The sequence below is a fragment of the Chelonoidis abingdonii genome, chromosome 8 (genome assembly GCF_003597395.2).
Source record: "Chelonoidis abingdonii isolate Lonesome George chromosome 8, CheloAbing_2.0, whole genome shotgun sequence".
Classification (NCBI taxonomy): Eukaryota; Metazoa; Chordata; order Testudines; family Testudinidae; genus Chelonoidis; species Chelonoidis abingdonii.
Window position 1 is genome coordinate 46,305,726 of NC_133776.1, and position 21,762 is coordinate 46,327,487.

The 21,762-nt window shown below is 43.2% G+C and overlaps 1 protein-coding gene across 4 annotated transcripts in view; it reads right to left on the reverse strand.

Annotated features, from left to right (window-relative positions):
* The window catches only part of YEATS2 (YEATS domain containing 2), a 71,547-nt gene extending 57,917 nt beyond the window's left edge, over positions 1-13,630 (reverse strand). For 2 of the 4 annotated variants that reach the window (XM_032764812.2, XM_032764811.2), the window contains exons 1-5: positions 12,706-12,782; positions 11,241-11,358; positions 7,089-7,186; positions 6,891-6,983; positions 2,869-3,147 (exon numbers count right to left, since the gene is read on the reverse strand). In XM_032764812.2, the coding sequence (XP_032620703.1) occupies positions 2,869-3,147; positions 6,891-6,983; positions 7,089-7,186; positions 11,241-11,340 (570 nt within the window). In that variant the 5' untranslated portion in view covers positions 11,341-11,358; positions 12,706-12,782. Of the gene's footprint in view, positions 1-2,868; positions 3,148-6,890; positions 6,984-7,088; positions 7,187-11,240; positions 11,359-12,705; positions 12,988-13,484 lie in introns of those variants that run through there. The other 2 variants (XM_032764810.2, XM_032764808.2) reach the window with 2 other exon arrangements.
* Between the last annotated feature and the right edge of the window lie 8,132 nt (positions 13,631-21,762).

The window sequence follows — 21,762 nt, forward strand, 5'->3', positions numbered from 1 at the left end:
CTACTCCATTCCACTGGGCATTATTCAACTTCATGTGTGATACAGAATTGCTTATCTCCATCACTGCTTACTACTACATGTCAAACTGCAGAATTCAATTATCTTCAATGGGTCAACCCATCACTGGTATAAGATTCTGCTATAATAGTAACTACATGGCTCTGATTTTTTTCCTGCTGGAAATCAAGAGACTCTTTACATGACTCTTCTGGTGGATCTGGATCATTTCTATTAGTCTATATGTTGTTAACCCATCATACCTTGGTTCAGGCAATGCTGTGTAATGGTTAGGGCTGTGGGGTGGGAGAGGGAGATACCAGGAATCAAGACTCCTAAGTTTCTTTGCTAGCTATGCAACCAATTCATTGTGAGGCACCGAGCAAGTCTGAGAACTCCCTTCTGTAAAATGGGTGCGGTAATAAGTACTGCCTGCTTCGCAGGCATGGTGTAAGTCTTAATTCTTATTTGAAAAAGGGCTGCGAGATCCTCAGGTGAAAAGATGCTATAGATTCTTCATAAACTTAAGTCCAGGAATTTATAAAAGAGTTGAACATTTTCCTGGGAACAGTCGGAAAAAAAAACAACACAGATCCCATCCTGCTGGCAGCATTCTGGCTGCAGCCAGAAAGGAAATGGATGGCAAGTTAGGCTAATTAATGATTTCCTAGAGGAGCAGCTGGGTACAGACAAGATGATTCCCCTTTCTCCTGTGCAGGGTTGTTAACTGAGGCTATTTTATGAGAGACTGTTTCCCCGGAGAAGGCACTGTTTGCTACTGTTCAGGGAAGAGTTAATTTGTTAACTTGCAACCCCCAGGAGCAAGGGAATTAATTTGTTTCTGTTTCTCTAAAGGAAGTGAGCTAACAACTGACCACTCTGAAAACAGGGGAACAATTGGTGCTTGTTACAGGAAAGGGAGCTTTTTTCCCCTTCTCTCCCTTTCTGAGGGAAGGAGATGGTTTTTGCTTTAACACCTTCAGGATGATTTAATCAATGAAGACCCCCTGCCAGTATCATATTATCTGAAGGGGTGCTGAGCAGACCAAACCTCAGATACAGTAGAAGTCGTCTTCAGAATTGCTGTAAGTGATGCAATTCCCATAGCAACTAGCAGCCAGGCAGCTGCACCACTGACAGACAACCAAAACAATGAGGGTCCCAGCAACTTGCCAACAGAAAGCCACGGACTGGCAAGACAACTTGGATGCTCACTTGGATACAACACTGCTGGGAGCCACAAACTTCCCCCTCCCTCTCTGGGCTTGTCTTCACTGCACAGTTAACTCAAGTGTTGCCACTAACTTGAGTTCCATTCACAAACAAACCTCCTAGCTTGAGTGTGGTGGTGCTTTTAAATCAAACTGGCTGACTCCTCTCCCTACTCCCTGAGCTATCCCCCTGCCCACACACAGCCCCTACCTATCCCCTCCCTACTCCCTGAGCTACCCCTGTGCCTGCACACAGCCCCTAGGTACCCCTTTCCCTGCACCCTGAGCTACCCCTGTGCCTGCACACAGCCCCTAGGTACCTCTCTCCCTGCACCCTGAGCTGTTTTCAAACTTTTTGAGCTGAGCCCCCCATCTTTCAGTTATAAATTTTGGTTGCAGCCCCACTCCCAACCAAGACTGGTAGGTGGCCTGCTGAGGTGAGTCGGGGGTGGAGGTGATGCTCTCTCGACATATAGCATGGATGGATGGATGGATGGATGGTGTGTGTGTGTGTGTGTGTAAGAAAAAGTTTGCAAACCCTTGCCTTACAGAACATGTGCTAACTGGATTTGTAGCCTAACTCTGTGGTTCTCAACCTTTCCAGACTACTGTACCCCTTCAAGGAGGCTGATTTGTCTTGCACACCTCAGTTAAAACCTACTTGCTTATAAAAATCAGACATAAAAATACAAAAGCATCACAGCCATACTGTTACTGAAAAATTGGTGACTTTCCTGTTTTTACCATATAATTATAAAATTAATTTATTTGGAATATGAATATTGTACTTACATTTCAATGTGATACTTGAGCCTGTTTTTCACTTGCAAGCCTTGTCTGAAGCCTGAATCCAGGCAGCGAGGCTGAAGCATGTGACTTAACCTCACGGGTCCCCCTCTAGCATGCAATCCTGGGCCCCGTGGGTCAATTACCCTGCGTGGCACCCCTTAACGCCCTGCACTTGTGACCTCCCTTAAACCCATCCCTTAACCCCTGTGGGGGCTGTAACCCCCAGCTTGAGAAACACTATGTAGATGAGTTGGGTAGCCCCTGGAAAATCTTTGAGTACTCCCAGGGGCACATGTACCATGGTTGAGAACCACTGATCTAACTTATTAGCTGCCAATCTGACCACTCTGTGCAGTTCAAGTGTTCTTTCGCAGCGAGGCTGCTCTCACTGGAACTAGACTAACTTGAGAGGAGTTAACTCTGCAGTGAAGACCTATCCTCAGTAAGTCTGCATGATCAGCTAAAGGCAACAGAACAAGTTGCTGGTGGGACATGGAAGGACCCCCAGGGTATGTCTACAGCATGGCAAAAAAAATCTTCCATACTGAGTGTCAGAGCTCAGATCAGCTGACACAGGCTCACAGGGCTTGAGCTGCAGGGCTATAAAATTGCAGTACAGACATTTGGGAAGAAGCCTGGGCCCCGAGACCCGGGCTCCAGTCCCAGCATCTACACTGCAAGTTTATAGCCCTGCAGCCTACCAACCTGAGTCAGCTGACCCAAGCCAGCCATGGGTTTTTATTGCAATATAGACATATTCCCAGAGAGCAGGGTTGAGAAAAATATACTCCTGACTCTGCTCCCCTGCTGATGCTGGCACAGCCCCCCACCCCCCCAGTAGTTAGGAAGGAATTTCTGGGACCACACACACCTTCTGTCCACCCCCCTTTTCACAGCTTAACATTACCCGTCCGGTATTTCTGCTTGGTCTCTGATACAGGTTGTTTGCCAATCGCTCTTCCATGTCCAGATTGCCATTGTCTTTCTCCAAGAGGAAGTCATTGTGCTGAGATAATGAGTCACTTTCTGAATGGTTGGCAGATGGCGTTTCTGATCCATGATTAGCAGGAGATGAGGATCTGGATGGCGATTCCAAGAACTTCTTGATTGAAGGATGATTAAAAACCATAGAGTCGCATGTCTTGGCTCCCTGCAATAATAAAGTCCAGGCAGATCCATTATTTTTTCCAGCTTAAATAAAACTGGGACTAGGCCAGAAAATAAGAACAGAGTATCAGCGTACAGAAACGAAGAACCAATATTTAATCACAGGTAAAGCATGCACCACAGATATTGAAAAACTGACTACTGCTCAAGGAAAGAGGACCAAAATAACCTTCTCCAACACTACAGATGCCTTGGTAAAAATCTGGTCCCTGAACTGAGCACTGCAAGGTACCCAGACTACTTTGCAGGATGACATGAAACCAAGACTGGCTTCTTTAGGCTTGCAGGTATGTACTTTCTCATAACACAGATGGTAACGTCACACCGTGTATACTGCTCAATTCCTGTGGTCAGGCAGGGTATTTAAATGCATTAGACGCCTATTCTTCATACAACTGGCATTCTTCAAATGACTAAGAGACAAGTTGCATGCATCAGTGCCCTGCCTGCTCACAGAATGTAATCAGAGGGTCACGAGTCACATGCTTGCTCATGCCTGCAAACCAAACCAGGCATACTAGATCTTATCTTAGACCTACCTTCCTTAACAGAGTCCCTTTATAGGTGACCTGCAAAGGACAACAACGGATTAAGGCCCCTCTTTTGGCTTTTTTATTATGTATAAAGGCAGCCTTGGAAGTTTTTTCCTGCTTGCATTTAACTTTTAGCATATAAATCTGCATCATCAAGGAGGTCTTCTTGGAAGAACGCGCGAGCTGGAGTAATACCTTTCTCAGCCCTGAACTGAGGAGGTAGGGGTTTTGAATCTTTGGGGGATGGGATTTTCAACAGTGCGTAGGGGCAGTGAGGAGCATTTCAGCGTTTCCAAAAAATCCCATGGCTAATAAAGCTCTTTCCTCCCAACTGTTTGTTAGGCAATTGTGTTAAATAGAATCATAGAATATTAGGTTTGGAAGAGACCTCAGGAGGTCATCTAATCCAATCCCCTGCTCAAAGCAGGGCCAAGACCAACTAAATCATCCCAGCCAGGGATGTGTCAAGCTGAGCCTTAAACTTCTAAGGATGGAGATTCCACCACCTCCCTAGGTAACCCATTCCAGAGCTTCACCATCCTCCTAGTGAACTAGTGTTTCCTAATATCCAACCTAGATCTCCCCCACTGCAATTTGGGACCATTGCTCCTTGTTCTGTCATCTGCCACGAAGGAGAAAAGCCTAGCACCATCCATTTTGGAACCCTCCTTCAGGTAGTTGAAGGCTGCTATCAAATGCCTCCTCACTCTTCTCTTCTGCAGACTAAACAAGCCCAGTTCTCCCAGCCTCTCCTCATAAGTCATGTGCCCCAACCCCCAACCATTTTTGCTACCCTCCGCTGGACACTCTCTCCAATTTGTCCACATCCTTTCTGTAGTGGGGGGACCAAAACTGGATGCAATACTCCAGATGTAGCCTCACCAGGGCCTAATAGAGAGGAATAATCACTTCCCTCAAATATTCACTAATTAAAACAAACTTTTCAGACAGTCTGGCCATGTTTACACTAGTGAGTTTACAGTGACACAGCTATACGAATGCAGCTGTACTGCTGTAAGAGCGTTCGTGTAGCCACTGTATGCCGATGGGAGAGATCTCTCCCGTGGACATAATTAAACCACCTCCAAAGAGCATCAGTAGCTATGTCGGTGGGAGAGATGACTCCTGCCAACAGAGGACTGTCCACACCAGTGCTTCTGTCAGTGTAACTTATGTCGCTCCAAAGGGTGTTTTTTTCACATCCCTGAGCAACATAAATTACACAGACAAAAGTGCTAGTGTAGAAATTGACTCTGACTGGCAATCTCTTCCCCTCCTGAATCCTGAGCTTTGACTTCCATGGTATTTGCGATGTAATAATCCTACTATTTCTCCAGTTACCCACAAAATATTCCATGAACAAACTTTTGGGCCTTCTCTGTGCATCAAAAGAGCAAATAACCAAAAACTCGTTTTGTTTGTTCTCCTATAAGCAAACAGATTATACTAATTTTCAGGAAAAAAAGTTATGTAAATAACTGAAACCATATTTAATTATAAACTTCAAAACCCATCTGTAATGCAGTAAGTTAACATGGTCAGAAAAACTGTTTTTTGTTTTTAAATTACAGCAGATCAATAATGTTGTAAACACAACTTGCTGGAAGTTCATAGGTATTTAAAAAGTGAACACAATGAATTAAACTACAACAGACTGACACACTTTACTAGACATAAAAGTGAAACTAGGGTAGCTGCTGATAAAACCAAACTGGCATTAACCCTTACTTAAAAACATTGCATGGATGGCAAAAAAATCTATCAGCCTTGTAAAATTAAAGGAGCTTTGGTTTAGCCAACATGCAAGTTAGACCCGTTGAACGAAACTCGAATTCAAACAGAAATGTACCCGAACTTCAGCACCCAGCACAAACTCAAAAGCTGTAGAAAAAAACAGGGACTATAGCTGTACTTTTGTGAAGATTTCTTAGGAATAAGAGTAACTTTTGAAGTGAATTTAATACTTCTGAAGCATGTCAGACTCGCAGATAAACTGAGGAAAAAAACTCTATCTGATAGAGCAGATACAGAAAGCAGGAGGGGGGCAGCACAAACCCCTTGCTAATGTGCCTCCCCGTGGTACTAGAGGGAGCACTTGAAGATCAGAAGTAGTTCAGCCATTCAGAATAGTCAACACAGAAATCCAGAAAAAACATTACTCCCATCTCCACCAAATTCTCTGTCCACACCAGTTGACCAACATGTGTTTGAAGAGGCAAAAAGCAAGTTAGATTTTAAAAATAAAAAACTTTAAAAAGCCTCTTGAAAGTGCTAATAGGATACTAGTGTAACAAAAGCAATCCCTGCTGAGTAGAACCATGCATCTGTGTATTCTCTAGGCAGGTAAGGCAAATGCACTGGTTTCCATCCACATGCCTGAAGTTTGACACAGCAGTTTCATTCTTTATTAGAACTCAGATCCAAATATTAGCAATTTAAAGGTGAACTGCAAGTTAAAAACAAAACTTGAGTTAAACCCAGGCACATATCCTGAAACTCCAGCTTGCTAGACCATAGGGGCACATAGCATGGAAGTAAGTTTTAACTAGCTGTTTCTAAATTCATTTTCTCCCATCTATTACATCTCCTTGGTACTCCCTGGTTCACTGCAGGCATCATTCTGTGAAGTCATAAATACAGTGGGCTCCGTGTGTGAAAGGAAGGATGGTTTTGAATTTAAGGCACTGACTGGGATGTAGGAGATCCGGGTTTTTGCTCCCAAGTCTCCCAGATTCTCTGTGTGACCTTGGATAAATCATTAATCCCTATTCTACCTCAGTTCTCATCTGTAAAATGGGATAATATTGTCCTATTCTAAAGAGTCCTGCACAGACAAATCCATTAATTGTTGCAAAGTCCTGTGTACTAATGAGCACTCTAGACGAGACACTAAATTTCAGAAAATAAAATAAGGGTGGTGATAGTTTTTCAGAGAGAGGAGGCAACAGCATTTCTGGAATAAAAGAATTTAACGACGTAGTTAAAATCCGTCTGTGCTGAATGTCCCTGCAGCCTGTTTTGTGGGAGCACAAGTTGTATGCAATTCAGTTACCACATTTGTTTTGCAGTTCAGCTTCCAAGCATTTACGATTGTACCACAAAAGCAAAATAGGAAAGCTACACAGCGGCTAAACTATGCAGTCTAACTTTGCAAATATTCTCCAGTCTTATTGTTCCAAAAATAAATTTTTACCTCTCCAACTTTAAGGAGACCAGCAGAAGCATAGTAGTTAGCCACAATGCAGGCACGAAGCTTATCCATCATCCTCCTTGCCTCAAGCAGACGCTATAAAAAGAAGAGAAACTGTATTATAAAGCACTGCAATTGAAGCACTTTTCAATACTTCCTGATCCTCTAACTTCTCTTCTTTTAAGAGAGAGACCTTTATACCTGATCTATGACTTCAATCTCATGTTCCTTATTCTTCATTTCAACAGCAAACTGCTCTTTAATAATTGTCTCAATCTTCTGTACAGCAGCATCTCGAGCTGTTCAAAAAAGCACATTAAAATAAAAAGTTTTCAGAGGCAAGGATTTACAGTTCAATCCTAAAGGTTCTACATGAAAAGAAAATGTTAAAGGAGGAAAAATATAGATTACAGTAACTGAGCACAACACAATGGAAGAGATCTCAAGCACTGAGTGCCAATTTGTTTTTATTTCTGGTCTGCACCAGAACATAATTTCTCTTAAAATACATACATAAGTTGGTTTTTACAAGGATTTTTTTTTTTATTTTTGTAAGCACTGAGGTGGGAAACAAGTCATGAGACATTGTTTACTATTAGATCTGAAAAGAAGTAAATATTAAAAGAGAAAAAAAATGCCACACACACTGCAACATAGCCAGCCATTAGAATACGAGAGAGAGAGAGAGAGAGAGAGAGAAGGCTGCATCCTACTATGATAAACAGCAGGGGTGCCTAACCTTTGGCCCACCAGAACATTTCATAAGATCCATGGCCTGCTTCAACATAATATATTAACAGCTGATTTATTAGCATTTCTTGTCATGTATATATCATTTTAGTTTACACAAGGAAGCAACAAAAAATGCGATAAAAGAATGGGTTTAATAAAAAAAGTGTCATGTTTCATATAAGCACAAGCCTGTACATAATACTCTGCGTTCACAGCTCAGCTGTAGACTAACTAGACCAATTAAACACATACTTATTTAGTGATTTTTGCTATAAAAATTCATGAAGACACCTTCAGACATGCACAGATTAGCTGTAGTCTGCCACAGATGCAATACTTTTGATTGGCAGATAAATGCAGATGATGAGTGAAAATGCCTCCAACAAAAACAACGGAAAGTGAACGTTGAATGTCATGTTTTTCAAGGTAAGTGGACCCATCAATTCTTTTTTGTCCTCATCAAGGCAAATTATTATGTCTCATTTATAAATAACGAGTTGCCGAATGAAAGGAATATAACATCAAGAGACACTATGACACAAAACAAAAAGAAAAGTATGATGCACAATGAAGTGCAAAGATCATGTCTTTGAAAAAAGACTGGAAGTTTACAGCAATTGCTAAGAATACAAGAAGAAGAAAATGGAGCAGCAGTGAAGGCAAGCTACCATATTGTGTAAATACTAGGCACTAAATGTAAATCTTTTTCTGATAGGGAGTTCATAAAAAATTGTATGAATGTGGTTATGGAGGAAATGTGTCCTGACAAAAGGAACCTTATTGAAGCAGTAAGTCTGTCTCACCAGATTTTTACTTGAAGAACAGAAGAGATTGGTGAAGATTTAAAAGAACAGCTCTGTGAGAAAATCCAAAATTGTGAGATTTTTCAATGACTTTGGATGAAAGCAATGACATTATTGATGGTACTAATTTTCATTCGTGGAATAGACAAGGCATTTCAAGTCGCTGAGGAGTTTACGGCGTTCCAGACACTTCATGGGAAAACTGCTGGTGAAGACTTGTTTTGGAGATTTGCCCATACTATTAGGGAACTTGGTCTGTTTTGGAATCAATTTGCGGCAATAACAATGGACAGCACTAAGAACGTGGTAAGCCACAAGGTTGGACTAATTGGCTGAAAGGACAATGGCGTTGCATTGTATTATTCACCATGATGCTCGGCGTGGAAAACTTCTAAACTTGGAGGCCACTGTAAACTCGATTAGAGCACTCGGGTTGAATCACTGCTCATTTCAAACATTCCTGAAGAAAACTGATTCAGAATACTAGGATGTGATGTACTATAGTGAGGTATATTGGCTTAATCGTGGAAATGTGCTCAAACTTTTCTTCACCTTGCGGAATGAAATCAGTATTTTCATGAATGAGAAGTCTAAAAATGTATCTGAACTCTCAGATCCAGTGTAGCTGTGGGATTTGGAAACTCTAAAAGATTTAACAAGCCATTTGAATTATCTCAATTTGAAATTGCAAGGTAAAAAAAAAGGCTTGTTTCCCATTATACTCAGATGTGAAAGCCTTTCAAGCAAAACCAAAACTCTTGCAACAACACTCAGAGAGAGGAACATTATCTCACTTTTCTTCCTGTGAAAAACTTAGTTGGGATGAAAACATTAGTGTTCCGGTTCCATGTGCCCAAATGGTAAAATTACTGGACCTCCTGGATGAGAGTTTTGAGGCCAGATTTTCTGAATTCATGTCACACACAGATGAAGTTCGACTATTTCAAAATCCTTTTGTTGCTAAAGTGGATAATATCCCTGCCTCTCTGCAAATGGAAGTGATTGAACTGCAATTTAACGGACATGGTTCACAAAAAGAAACTCACAACTCTGGGATATGACGAAGCTAAGGAGCTGGAGCAGAGCCACAGAACTGAGCTGTTGGGAGGGATCAGTTAGATCAGTTAGAACTATAGTTCACTGTGAAACCAGAGACCCTCTCAAACACCTTAATTGCTAGTATGGCATCAGATGCTCAGTATCACAGTAAGACACCCACATGTCAAAGTAATTTAACTTTGAATATAAAGGGCAGGGTAGTCTTTCATTAATGCAAGTCTCAGCACAGCATCATCTAATTTTTGCAAAATCTCAAATATTAAGAGTTACTCTCCTTGAAATTGAAAGTTAGAGACTTCAGCCACAATGGTGAGTGAGTCCATCAGGGAAATACGGTGCCCACAAATTGGGCTGATGTAGCTGGAGTTAAGGGCACCCGTAAGGAGATCACATCAGCCCACAATTCAGTTTCTGCAATATGTTACAAATGGAACATGGTACTCTTGCCTGGCTGGAAAATTAAAGTACCCTTCCAGGAAAAGTAATTGGGTTCAAGTTGACTGACAGTAGCTGAAAGTCCAGATCAATCTCTCCTCTGCCCACTCACCCAAACTTCGGATCAGAACATTCAAATTTTGTCTACATTCAAAGATGCACTAGTTTAATGTAAATCCATCTAAAACCCAACTTAGTTAAACCAGTGCAAACAAACATTCCTAAACTGACTTCAACTGACACTGACTGCTTACCAAATTAAGCTAAAAATCAATATAATCCAGGTTTAACTAGATTTAGGAGACTGTCCACACAGAGGTTTGCACCAGTTTAATGAAGTAGATCTGACAAGTACTTTCAAACTAAATCCCTGCCTCAGGCATGCCCAGTAGTGCACTTTCCTCTACTCTCACCTCCAAGGCATTACTTATATAGCTGTCAACATCTTCCCCCCTCCCAACAGCTCAGTTCTGTGGCTCTGCTCCAGCTCCTTAGCTTCCTCATATCCCAGAGACAGTTCTGTTCCCTCTGCTCTACTTCCACTCATCTCCTCTGATCCCCTGCCCTCCCACTAGCAGCTCAGAGATGCCATGCCTGATGCCGCTCAGCTCACTCCACAACCTGTGACGTTCTCTTGCCCAGAGAACACTTGAACTTGTCCAGAGCTCCCAGGCAATAGGATTGTTCCCAAACTGAGCATTTTCCATTGTGCTGAATGAAAACCCATTCATCCTGTTGCTTCCTCTTTACTCTCCACTGTATTCTTCCATCCATCCAGCTTTCCTCTATTAATTTTACCTTCCCTGTCTGCCTCTTTCTCCCAAGTCTCTCTCCCCTACACTGCTTCTCCAAGTTTCATTTCATTGGCTTCACCTGCCCAGAATTATGATCATTTGTCTACCCTTCTGCAAGAGTCAGACCTCTCAACATTGGCAACAACCTTCTCTTCCCAGCTATGGTTTGCTATCCAATTGCATCCTGTGAGCTCATGCATTGTCTGTCAGCACTGCCTTGTTTCTTTATATAGGCCTGGTCTACACCTAAAACTGAGGTCCGTCTAGCTACATCACTCAGTGGTGCAAAAAAAATATACACCCTTCAGAGATGTAACATAAGCCCCAGTACAGACAGCATTAAGTCGACAGAAGAATTCTTCCAGAATCTGTGCATTCATTATTTGCTTCCTTATCTGTAGTCACTGTAACTCTAATGTAATGCTAGATTGTCTGTTCAGCTAATAAAGCTCAATGCCTGCAGTTTTCCATAGGATACAGTATATGGAGAGTTTTATCTTCCGTAAGATTCCATGACGGACAGTTCCTACCTGACTGTTCAGCTGCTTTGTGACGTTTATTTGGATGTGTGACTGAAATCTCCTCATAGTCTGGGTCCTTCTCCTCAATCACTCTCTTGATTCCAGACATGGTATTTTGACTGCTTCGCTGAGAGGAGAAAAAGAGAATCTCATATGTTATTACCCACATTGACATTCAAACTGACTTCAGGCCTCTACAGCCACATGATTTAATAGGGGAAGTCTGCCCTACAAATAGTAAGAGAGGAAAGGCTATGTTTTGAATGGCTGTTTCCCTTATTGCTCCTAGTTGTGATTTATCAAACTTTGCAGCTGGTCCCAAAACTCTGCATCGTTCCTGTTCCAATTTTGTTACATTCTACTATACAATCCAAGAGTGCAGTTCCACCTCCAGATTTGTTTCTCTCTACAAACACAGGCAGTAATACCTTTTAAAAGTAAATTTTATACTGAGATGGCAGGCCAGAAAGCGGACGTTATCTGTCTTGCCACTGAACAGCTACAGCAATGCAAGATAGCTCATCCCTCAGCTGGAGCGAACATCTTTACAGGTGAGAGTGGAGCTCGCTTTCCACGTTTTTTTTTTCTTGGCCCCTTTGCCAAGACTGCTAACAAAGAAGCCAGTTGTCATGGACTTAACAATAGGAACATTTGCCCAGTCAGACGTAATCTGAGATGACCAACTTTTCTCCCACAAATTAGAGAGGGATGTTCGCTACCAACTAAAGTGAAGGCACCAAATCCTGTTTTTAGCCCTCTGAATCATCCAATCCCTTATCACTTGAGTGTCTGCTTCTTCAGTGTTTAGTGAACATCCAAATTTGTCTGGATTAACTGATTAATACCCAATTCTAGTAAAGCTAGGATTCTCATCAGCATGTCAGTTGTCATCCCCTTTCTTTATCATCTAATTATTATACAGTAATTTGTACAACGCAAATTGATTCATTCTTTGGTATCAACAAATGGGCAAGCATAATTGTGAGTCTGCTGAGGTCCAAATAAGCAACAAAGATAAAAAAGAGAGCAACAACAGAAGAAAAAGCTAGGAAAGTTATACAGGTATGAGTTGGGGTGTGAATTTAAACCACCGCAGATATACAAGTATAACTCTCCAATTTGATCCTTTTATTCCAGAATGACAATGCCTTTTTCCAGTTTCACTTATGTTGCTTTGGATGGGGTTTAAACTAAGCCCAAAAAAGCTATTCTTATTCCAGAATAAGAGAGTTCATAAGGTGAGTTATACTTGTATTAACTAGAAAAGTTTCCCATGTAAACAAGACATTAGAAACCTGAAATTATGTAAGGATTTGCTTTAACACAGAAGTCTGCATTTCTCATTCAATAATCTACAGTAAAAAATGATATGACAGCAAGTATGCTTATGTCAGCTGTAACTACGTCTAAAATAAGTGCCCTTTCACAATCAGATACAGCTGAGAAACATTTTGCACGTGCTTTAATTTTTTACCTTTGAGATATCAGGAATGTAAAGTCTGGTTTCCCCTGCCTTTGCTAGGGAGTGTGGGAGGTGTCCAATGTGGATTTTAAACTCTCTGCCCTTTTTCAAGGAGTGGAGTGTTGAATCTCAAACAGCTGTCCTCTTTGTTGCCGCAGTTAAAGGGATATTAACAAAAGCCGTTTTAAATAGTGAGAATAAAAGTTATTTTCTTTCAATTCCTCAGCTTTCAACTGTGATTTGTGTAGCCACTAGTCTTCCAGGTGCCTTTACAGTTTGCAGGGTAGACAAGACCTGAATTTGAAATGAAAAAGGAAAAAAAAATTCTTATGTGGAAAGAGCGAAGGCCCCACGCGGTTACCGGGACCCCTGGATTTGGGGAGAACGTGGCTACTCGCAAACAGGGCATGACCCTCCTCCGCCACTCACGTCTCCCGTCGAGGAGGCAAATGTGCCACCTTTGTGTCTCCTGGCTATGGGGTGCTCATGGGCTCGCGCATCCCCCCAGCTACACGTACCGCAACCCCCCTGCCTGTTCAGGGACCCGACCCGCGTCCGACCCAGCCTCATGGGGGAGCTAGCTCTGCCGCAGCCCCGGGGCAGGGGAGGGGGCGGGAGCCGGGGCGCCCCCTGGTGCAGGGGGGCGGCCCGGGGTCTATTGAGCCTGCATGGCGGGCAGGACGTGGGGCAGAGCGCCGGGCAGGCCCCGCCTGCTGCCCCGAGCCATGCGGCCGGCCCGATTGTCCCGCGTCGGCGGGCTACCACCACCGCGCCGCAGCCATCGCGCCTACCCGGGGTCCTCTGCATCGCCTCGCCCGCGCTGCCTGGCCCGAGCGCTCAGCGCGGCCGGCGCCCCTCTGCCGCAGCAGCCGCCGCCGAGTGCCGCCGGCCATTGGCCCAGCGACATGCTGTTCGGCTCGGTCCGGCCGCACGTCACGCGCAGGGGCGGGCGCCGCTCGGCGGCGCGGCTAAGGGGCGGGGCGGCCCCCGCGGGACGCCAATGGGAGCCGTGGCGCCAGGGCCGGGCGTAGCTGAGCAGCTGCCAGCCCCAGCTCTCCTGTGGCTCGGGGAAGATCGAGGGCGGCCCCGGCTCTCTCCTGACCCGCTGGGGCCTGGGCCGCAGCCAGGCGTTCTCCGGCGGGGCCGCTGCTCCTGGGTGACCTTCGAGTTTCCCAGCTGGAGACCCCCCGGGACGGGTCAGGAAAAACCCCCAGATAGACACCGGCTGGCCGTGGCCAGGGTCGAGTTTGGGACCCAGCCTTCTTTGTTAGGAAGGGCCCTGCAAGGGGTAAGGCGGCTCTGCACAGCGCCTGGAAGGCAAAGCGCCCTTGTCACACAGGAGACTGATTTGAAGGGAACTATCACAGTTTCTCTCTCGGGAGTAAACATCTTGCTGTGTGTGTCCACGAGCCATGGGCAGTCTGGCTTATCACTTTTTAACTCTACCTCGTTCACTCTGGCTGACCTGCTACAACCAAGGGACACACGGATCAAGTGAAATGTTCTTTTAAAAATAACGGCTCCATTCTCAGTTTTTCTCCTGTAAAAGCGATCAATACTGGCATTTGGGGAGAGAAAGAGGAACTCTGCTGGAACAGGCTGGAGGGATTAGGAGACATGGGGATTTGTTGTTTGTCTGAAAGGCAGAGTGGAAACTAGTAAATATTTTGCTCAGAAAAGAGACCTTTGGCTTATGTGCAGGGATGCCAGCCAGACATCTGATTTTGACTTGTCCCATGTCTAATCCAGCGTTGTATTGTTGGGCTCAAACTAGAATCAATAGTGTGCAGTGACAATTGTAGGACTGCTAACCGTCGTCATCTACCGCTTCCACTGCAACTCTGCTCTGATGCTCCCCAGCAACAAGCTCAGGGGATCTGTACTGGTCTTCCTGGATGCTGCGGGCAGCAGATGGTGCAGTAGAACTGCTAACTGTCCTCGTCAGACGTGTAGCTTGGCCAGGGGTTCTGGGAAAGTCTTCCCTGCCCAGCTCCTAGCAACCTCCAGGGCATGGTGTACTGCTCCACCACTTCCCCTGCAACTCTGCTCTCCTGCTCCCCAGCGACAAGCTTGGGGAATCCATTCATGAATCCTGGACAGTAGTAAGGAGCAGTTCAACTATAGGCTGAGCACGTGTAGAATGGTGGTAGAACATGCCTTTGGACGTTTAAAAGCTCGCTGGCGCTGTTGGTCAGACCTCAGCGCAACCAACATTCCCATTGTTATTGCTGCTTGCTGTGTGCTCCATAATATCTGTGAAAGTAAGGCGGAGATATTTATGGTGGGGTGGGAGGTTGAGGCAAATCGCCTGATGTCCGATTTTGAGCAGCCAGAGTGATTAGAAGAGCACAGCAAGGTGCACTTGCGCATCAGAGAGGCTTTGAAAACCTGTTTCATGACTGGCCAGGCTTCAGTGTGACAGTTGTGTGTGTTTCTCCTTGAAGCAAACCTGCCCCCTTTGTTGATTTTAATTCCCTATAAGCTAACCACCCTCCCCACTTCAAAATAAAGTAACTATTGTTTTGAAAACATGCATTCTTTCTTTATTAATTCAAAAAAAAAAAGAGAGAGAAGGGACACCTGGGTGACGTGGGGGAGGAGGGAAGGACAAGGCCACATTGCTTATTGTAGCCACACTGAAAATCAAACTGTTTGAATGACAGCCTTCTATTGCTTGGGCCATCCTCTGGATGACTGGAGTGACTGGGTGTCCAGAACCTCTCCACCCCACAACCGCGTTCTTGGGCGTCTGGGTGAGGAGGCTATGGAACATGGGGAGGAGGGTAGGCAGTTATACAGTGGATGCAACAGGGGTCTGTGCTCGTGGCTTTTCTGCAGCTCCAACAGATGCTTCATCATGTCCATTTGCTCCCCCATTAGCCTCAGCATTGCGTCCTGCCTCCGCTCTTTGCACTCAGTTCTTTCCTGGCCTCTGCCCTGAATGCCTCCATGCATTAAGCTGTGCCCTATCAGTGCGGGAGGACTGCATGGGCTTGGAAAACATGTCATCACGAGTGCATTTTTTTCGCCTTCTAATCTGCGATAACCTCAGAGACGGAGATGATAGGGGGAGTCCCATAGTGCAGACCAGGCCAAAGAGAAGTCATTTTGCGAAGCTGCTTAAAAGGGTTTAGGACTGTCAGCATGGGATATGTTTTCTTTAAAAGGATCAGCAGTATAAACTGGAATCATATGAAATGTATTTATTGGGAAGTAGGGGAGACAGATGATACATTTCAGGTAAGGACAATAATTTATATTTTCTTGTCAAGAGGGAGAGCTGGTGGAGACACCAGGCAGCACAAAGGTTTTCACCATTCTGGAAAATGTGTGTATCTATTCCAGAGCTGATCAAGTTAGATGAGGCTTGTATTTCTGCACTGCGAGTTCTTCCCAAAGAAAAACTATACACCTTTCTGCTTTCTCCCATGCTGTCCCCCACCCATGGGAGGAGCTCCCTGTAAATATCTGCAAAGCTATTTCATTGTCCTTCCAATCCCTCCTTAAACTGTCTTGTGACATGAAGCATACAGAAACAGGACAGTGGTTAGGCATCCATGCTGCTGTGATGACTGTTTTCCACTGTTGACCAGTATTGTCTCATTTTGTAGCACTTGTGTCAAGGTTCCTCCCCCATTCTGAACTTTAGGGTACAGATATGGGGACCTGCATGGACACTTCTAAGCTTAATTACTAGCTTAGATCCGGTAACACTGCCACCTTCCAGAAATTTCAGTATCTGGAACACTTCCTGTCCCCCCAAAACTTTCCCCACCCTGGGCAGCCTTGAGAGGCTTTTTCACCAAGTTCCTGGTGAACACCGATCCAACCCCTTGGATCTTAACACAAGGAGAATTTAACCATCTCCACCTCCTTTCCCCCCACCAATTCCTGGTGAGTCCAGATCCAATCCCCTTGGATCTTAAGGAAAAATCAATCAGGTTCGCTTTGAATTAAAGAAAGGTAAAAATCATCTCTGTAAAATCAGGATGGAAAATACTTTACAGGGTAATCAGATTCATATAGCCCAGAGGAACCCCCTCTAGCCTTAGGTTCAAAGTTACAGCAAACAGAGGTAAAATCCTCTTAGCAAAAAGAACATTTACAAGTTGAAAAAACAAAAATAAGACTAACATGCCTTGCCTGGCTGTTACTTACAAGTTTGAAACATGAGAGACTGATTCAGAAAGATTTGGAGAGCCAGGATTGACGTCTGGTCCTTCTTAGTCCCAAGAGCGAACAACCCCCAAAACGAAGAGCACAAACAAAGACTTCCCTCCACTAAGATTTGGAAGTATCTTGTCCCCCCATTGGTCCTCTGGTCAGGTGTCAGCCAGATTTACTGAGCTTCTTAGCCCTTTACAGGTAAAAGAGACATTAACCCTTAACTATCTGTTTATAACAACTTGTCTATTTGTTGTAACCACTAATTGTCTCTTTAGGGCAGGAATAGTCTCTTTGGCCTGGTCTACACTGGGAGTGGGTGGGGGGTGGGGTCGATGTAAGATACGCAACTTCAACTACGGGAATAGTGTAGCTGAAGTCAACGGATGTTATTTCAACTTACCTCCCATCGTCATGGTGCGGGATCAACGGCCGCAGCTCCCCCGTTGACTCTGCTTCCACCTCTTGCCCTGGTGGAGTTCCGGAGTCGACGGGAGCACATTTGGGGATTGATTTATTGCGTCTAGATGAGATGCGATAAATCGATCCCTGATAGATCGATCGATCGCTACTCGCTGATCCGGCGGGTAGCGTGGACATATCCTTTGTTCTGTGTTTATACTGCACTACGGGGCCCTGATCCACGATACGGCCCATCGGTGTAATCATAATGCAAATGATAAGTATGAACAAATTTTAACATACATCACTGGCACATTTTGGTTATTTTGCTAGCCTCTTGCCAACATCAATAATAAAATATCTGTACTAAGGAAATAGTATTCACCTCATAATATCTCATGCTGTCTGGAGTGGTTCAAGATTGTGAGTGCCAACCTGAGAGCAGACTGTCAAAACGCAGGTCAGACACCTCACACTGATGGTGTGTTCGTTCTATAATTAGATTTCACCAACCCAGAAACAAATGTTAACTCCTGGATCACTGTAACAGTTTTACCATGGAGTCACAGGCAGTCCCCTTGGGCACTGCAGACTATCTTGGCACCCAGGCAAGCTGGACATAGTGATAAATGGTCACTTACACAAAAATCACAAAATACTGAGGTTGCTCCCAGTCTCAAGAGACCAGACACTTTCCCAGATCAATTTGTACCTTAGATCTCACACCAAAGACATTGCTGGTAGCCAATTCTATTGTAAATGATTTATTAACTAGGAAAAAGAAATGAGAGAGTTATTTACAGGTTAACACAAACAACATATAAGCACAGAGATGAGTTACAGTCTTATGTTCCAAAAAGTGACAGAGATGTAGTAGTCTGTCCACTGAATGTCTTTTAGGGCTAACCCAGGCTGATCCTCAAGAACTCTTCTTTTGTTTCTTAGCTCCAGCCCTTGTGAGTCCAAACAGAAAAGAGAGAACCATTTCTTCGTGTGAGCATCTTTATATGCCCTTCCCCCAGAGTTCAAACGGATGGAACAAGAGCTCCTGCCCATAACTTCATGGGTGGATGGGGCAATCAACAAAAGTTTTTGTTCTACAATTGCCATTTAGTCTTGATAGTCCTTCTTGATGGGTGGGATGGGATGGGGAGAACCACTCTTCCTGCCTAGGTTCACAAGCTCAGAGGAGGCATTTTTACAATTATAAAGCAAAATGTTCATATTACCTTATAGCATGGCATACAGACTTTACAAGTAAGATTAATGCATGTAGCAACTTACAAGCATTTTACAGAGTCTACACACATCTTTACAAGTCTAACGCCTATCTTGAACAATATTAACACAGGTGAACTGGTCTAGTTTCCAGCTATGAATTTGTCAGTGCTCAGCTAACACCTACAGCCTTGGCAAGAACTGACACCTCATTTACCAGGATCACAATATAAATATCAAATTAAGTGCATTTAAATTTCCATTTTTGTTTCGGAATCGGGTTGGGTGTTTCTGTTTTAACCAGTGTTTGGAAAATAGAAAAAATACATACATAAAAAGATTCCTTTATAATTACAAAGGGTATTCAGGACCTATTATCGCAACTTAAAAGATACTAATTTTGCATAGTGTTCAGACTTAATTGTTTTAAGTCCTTCTTAGCATACATATTGTCCACCACTACTTCGGAAGGGAAGGTAAAGACTAATAGTTCTGTAGCACAATAAATATCAAGACCAAAAAAAGAAAGGAAAAATAATAAAGGTATTTTACATATCAGCGTAATTTCAAAGCAACATTTCAATTTTTTTTTAAACAGTAAATAGTGAAAGTGCATGATTATTAAAAAAACATGATTATTACAAAAAAGTACATAATAGGAAATAAAGTATAAACAGATCAAGATGCAAGACAAAAAACAACCCAGGAAATGAAAGTAAAATCTTATTTCACACACGATAATTTGCACAAAAAGTAGCACTCTTAGCTTGTCTGCAAAGCCCTATTAGCAGTGAGTTGCAGCAAACGCATATTACAAAGATTTTTTTCCTTATAAAATATACTACACTCTGTTTACTGTTTATAGTATTTCACAATATACTAAATAAGAACTTGAATTGTCAAAATATCAGCAAGATTAATTTTGCGATGTCCTCTTTCCTTCTTTGTTACTTTCTTTCACTTATGGCCAGATTTAGATACCAATAACAGTGTCAAACAGTACCTTGCTCCACAAATACTCCCATTGACTCCGGAGTAAACTGTTACCCAACAGCATTAAAGGTATGAGAACTGGACCCTTATTTTCTAATTTGCAATGGGGATCAGCAAAGACTCTGCTGTATTATATGGTATTTAGGGCCAGATCCTGCCAACCCTGTCATCTCTACTTGGCTTCAGTACCAACAGTCAGGCAAAAAATGTTTTCAGGTTCTGCCCCTCAGGCCCTGATCCCACAATCATTTCTGTGATTAGTGTCAATCAAGGACAATGGAACAACTCAAATGAACAAATGTTCCCATGACAAGTTTTTTAGTTTATATCCTTTTCCTCAATAACGTTATGAATATGTTTTAGTTTGGTTTTATTTTCTTTCTATTCTCTGCTTAAAGGAAAAGGAGGGGGAAATATGGGGAGCTGTTGAAATGATTAATACTGTGAGCTTGCTGTTTTCAAGATTTAATGTGTTCTAAGAACAATTCCCAGATACCTACAAAAGTATTTATTTTCACTGCTTTGTAAATAACAGTCTGCTCTTTTGTTACCCGGGGTTCTTTCAACCTAAAGCTCTTGGTAACTTTACTCTGTGCGAGGAGATGTCAGGAAATAAATCAGGGGAGACACGGCCGTCTGACCGATAGATGGCTGGCACAAACAGGACAACACAAGAGTGCTTTCACTTAAAGCTAAATTTTACTTAGTCTCAAGCACTTACACACATCTGCAACAAGTTAGTAAGACACCCCCAACCCTTGATAATTACCAAAGCTGAGTGTGGCTCTCGAGTGACACAGCAGCAGGCTTCTGGTGGCCAAATCTTCCATCTGCCGGTGAGGACTGCAAGATGTATCCAGAAGGAGAGTCCAAAAGTGTCCCCAAATGAGTCCAACTATCTCAAGCTTTTTCCCCTTATTTATACATTAGTAATAGAATGACATATACCTTAAAGAAACCTTGTCAAGTAAGCAGTTTCAAGAGGTTCCTTCTGACTATTGATTAACCAGGCATGGGTTTTCCAGAGTCTGCAGTTCTGAGACCCCAATAAACATTCCTACTTTTTTTTAAACATGCATGTATCAACAACTTCAACAGGAGTCTTATCAGGAAAGATGTGGGGTCAAGTTGCCCTCTCCGTGGCACCCAAAACCCCCTCCCCTCCTGCCTTGGTCAAGCTGAGTTTGCTGAATGATCAGTTTACAGCTTGCTGACTAGGTTGCTTTTTAACAATAAGCCATAGTGGTTTTAGGCACTTTACTGGTTTGCCGAAGTCTCCCCATACACTTTCATGTGAGATTACTTCTGTCAGTGCAGAGATCACTCATTTTCTGGGAGTTTTAATTCATTTTTAATGTCTGGGTAAGATTAATTTGGTTCTCACAAATGATGCTGGAAACACTCTGGTCCCATTGTGAAACACTGAGGCGGCAAGTACACTGCTGGCACGACAAACTTGATGGTTCCCATTACAAAACATTTATTTAAAAATGCTATATATCTGATGGGTAAAATACTTAGTCTCACACATCACTAGCTGGCCTGATTCAGCTCCACAGAAACAAATGGGAATACTTAAATTTTCTGAGGTAAGTTTGAATCAGGCCCTTCATCTTGTCAAGGTGTCACCTCCACTCTGAACTTTAGGGTACAGATGTGGGGACCTGCATGAGATAACCCCTAAGATGATTTACCAGCTTAGATCTAGTAGCTGCCACCACCAAATAGTTTAACAGATGTTTATGGGAAAGTCATTTGGAAACTCTGCCTTCCCTCCAAATATTTCCCCAGTCTTTACCCCATTTTTCCTGGCAGGATTGAGACTGATTCACCTCCCACCAAATCCTAGTGAGCCCAGATCCAAAAACTCTTGGATCTTAAGACAAGGAAAAATCAATCAGGTTCTTAAAATGAGACTTTTAAAGAAAAAGGGTGAAAGGAATACCTCTATGAGATTAGCAATGCAAGCTACTCTCACAGACAACAGATTCAAAACACAGAGGATGTCCCTCTGGGGAAAACCTTAGTTACACAGAGAAATCCAATTTGATTCTCCCTCTGTGCAAAAAAGTCACAAAAGAAAATAAACATAATCTAATACATTCCTTCTCTAAATACTACTTTTAAAAAATGTTAGATGGCTGATTCCTGGATCCTTCACACCGGCACAAACTTTTCTGAACAGACCAAAGACTGATTTCCCTCCTCTCTCTTTGAAACATCTTGTCTGCACATTGGTTCCTCTGGTCAGATGTCAGCTAGGCTATGTGAACTTCTTAACCCTTTACAAGA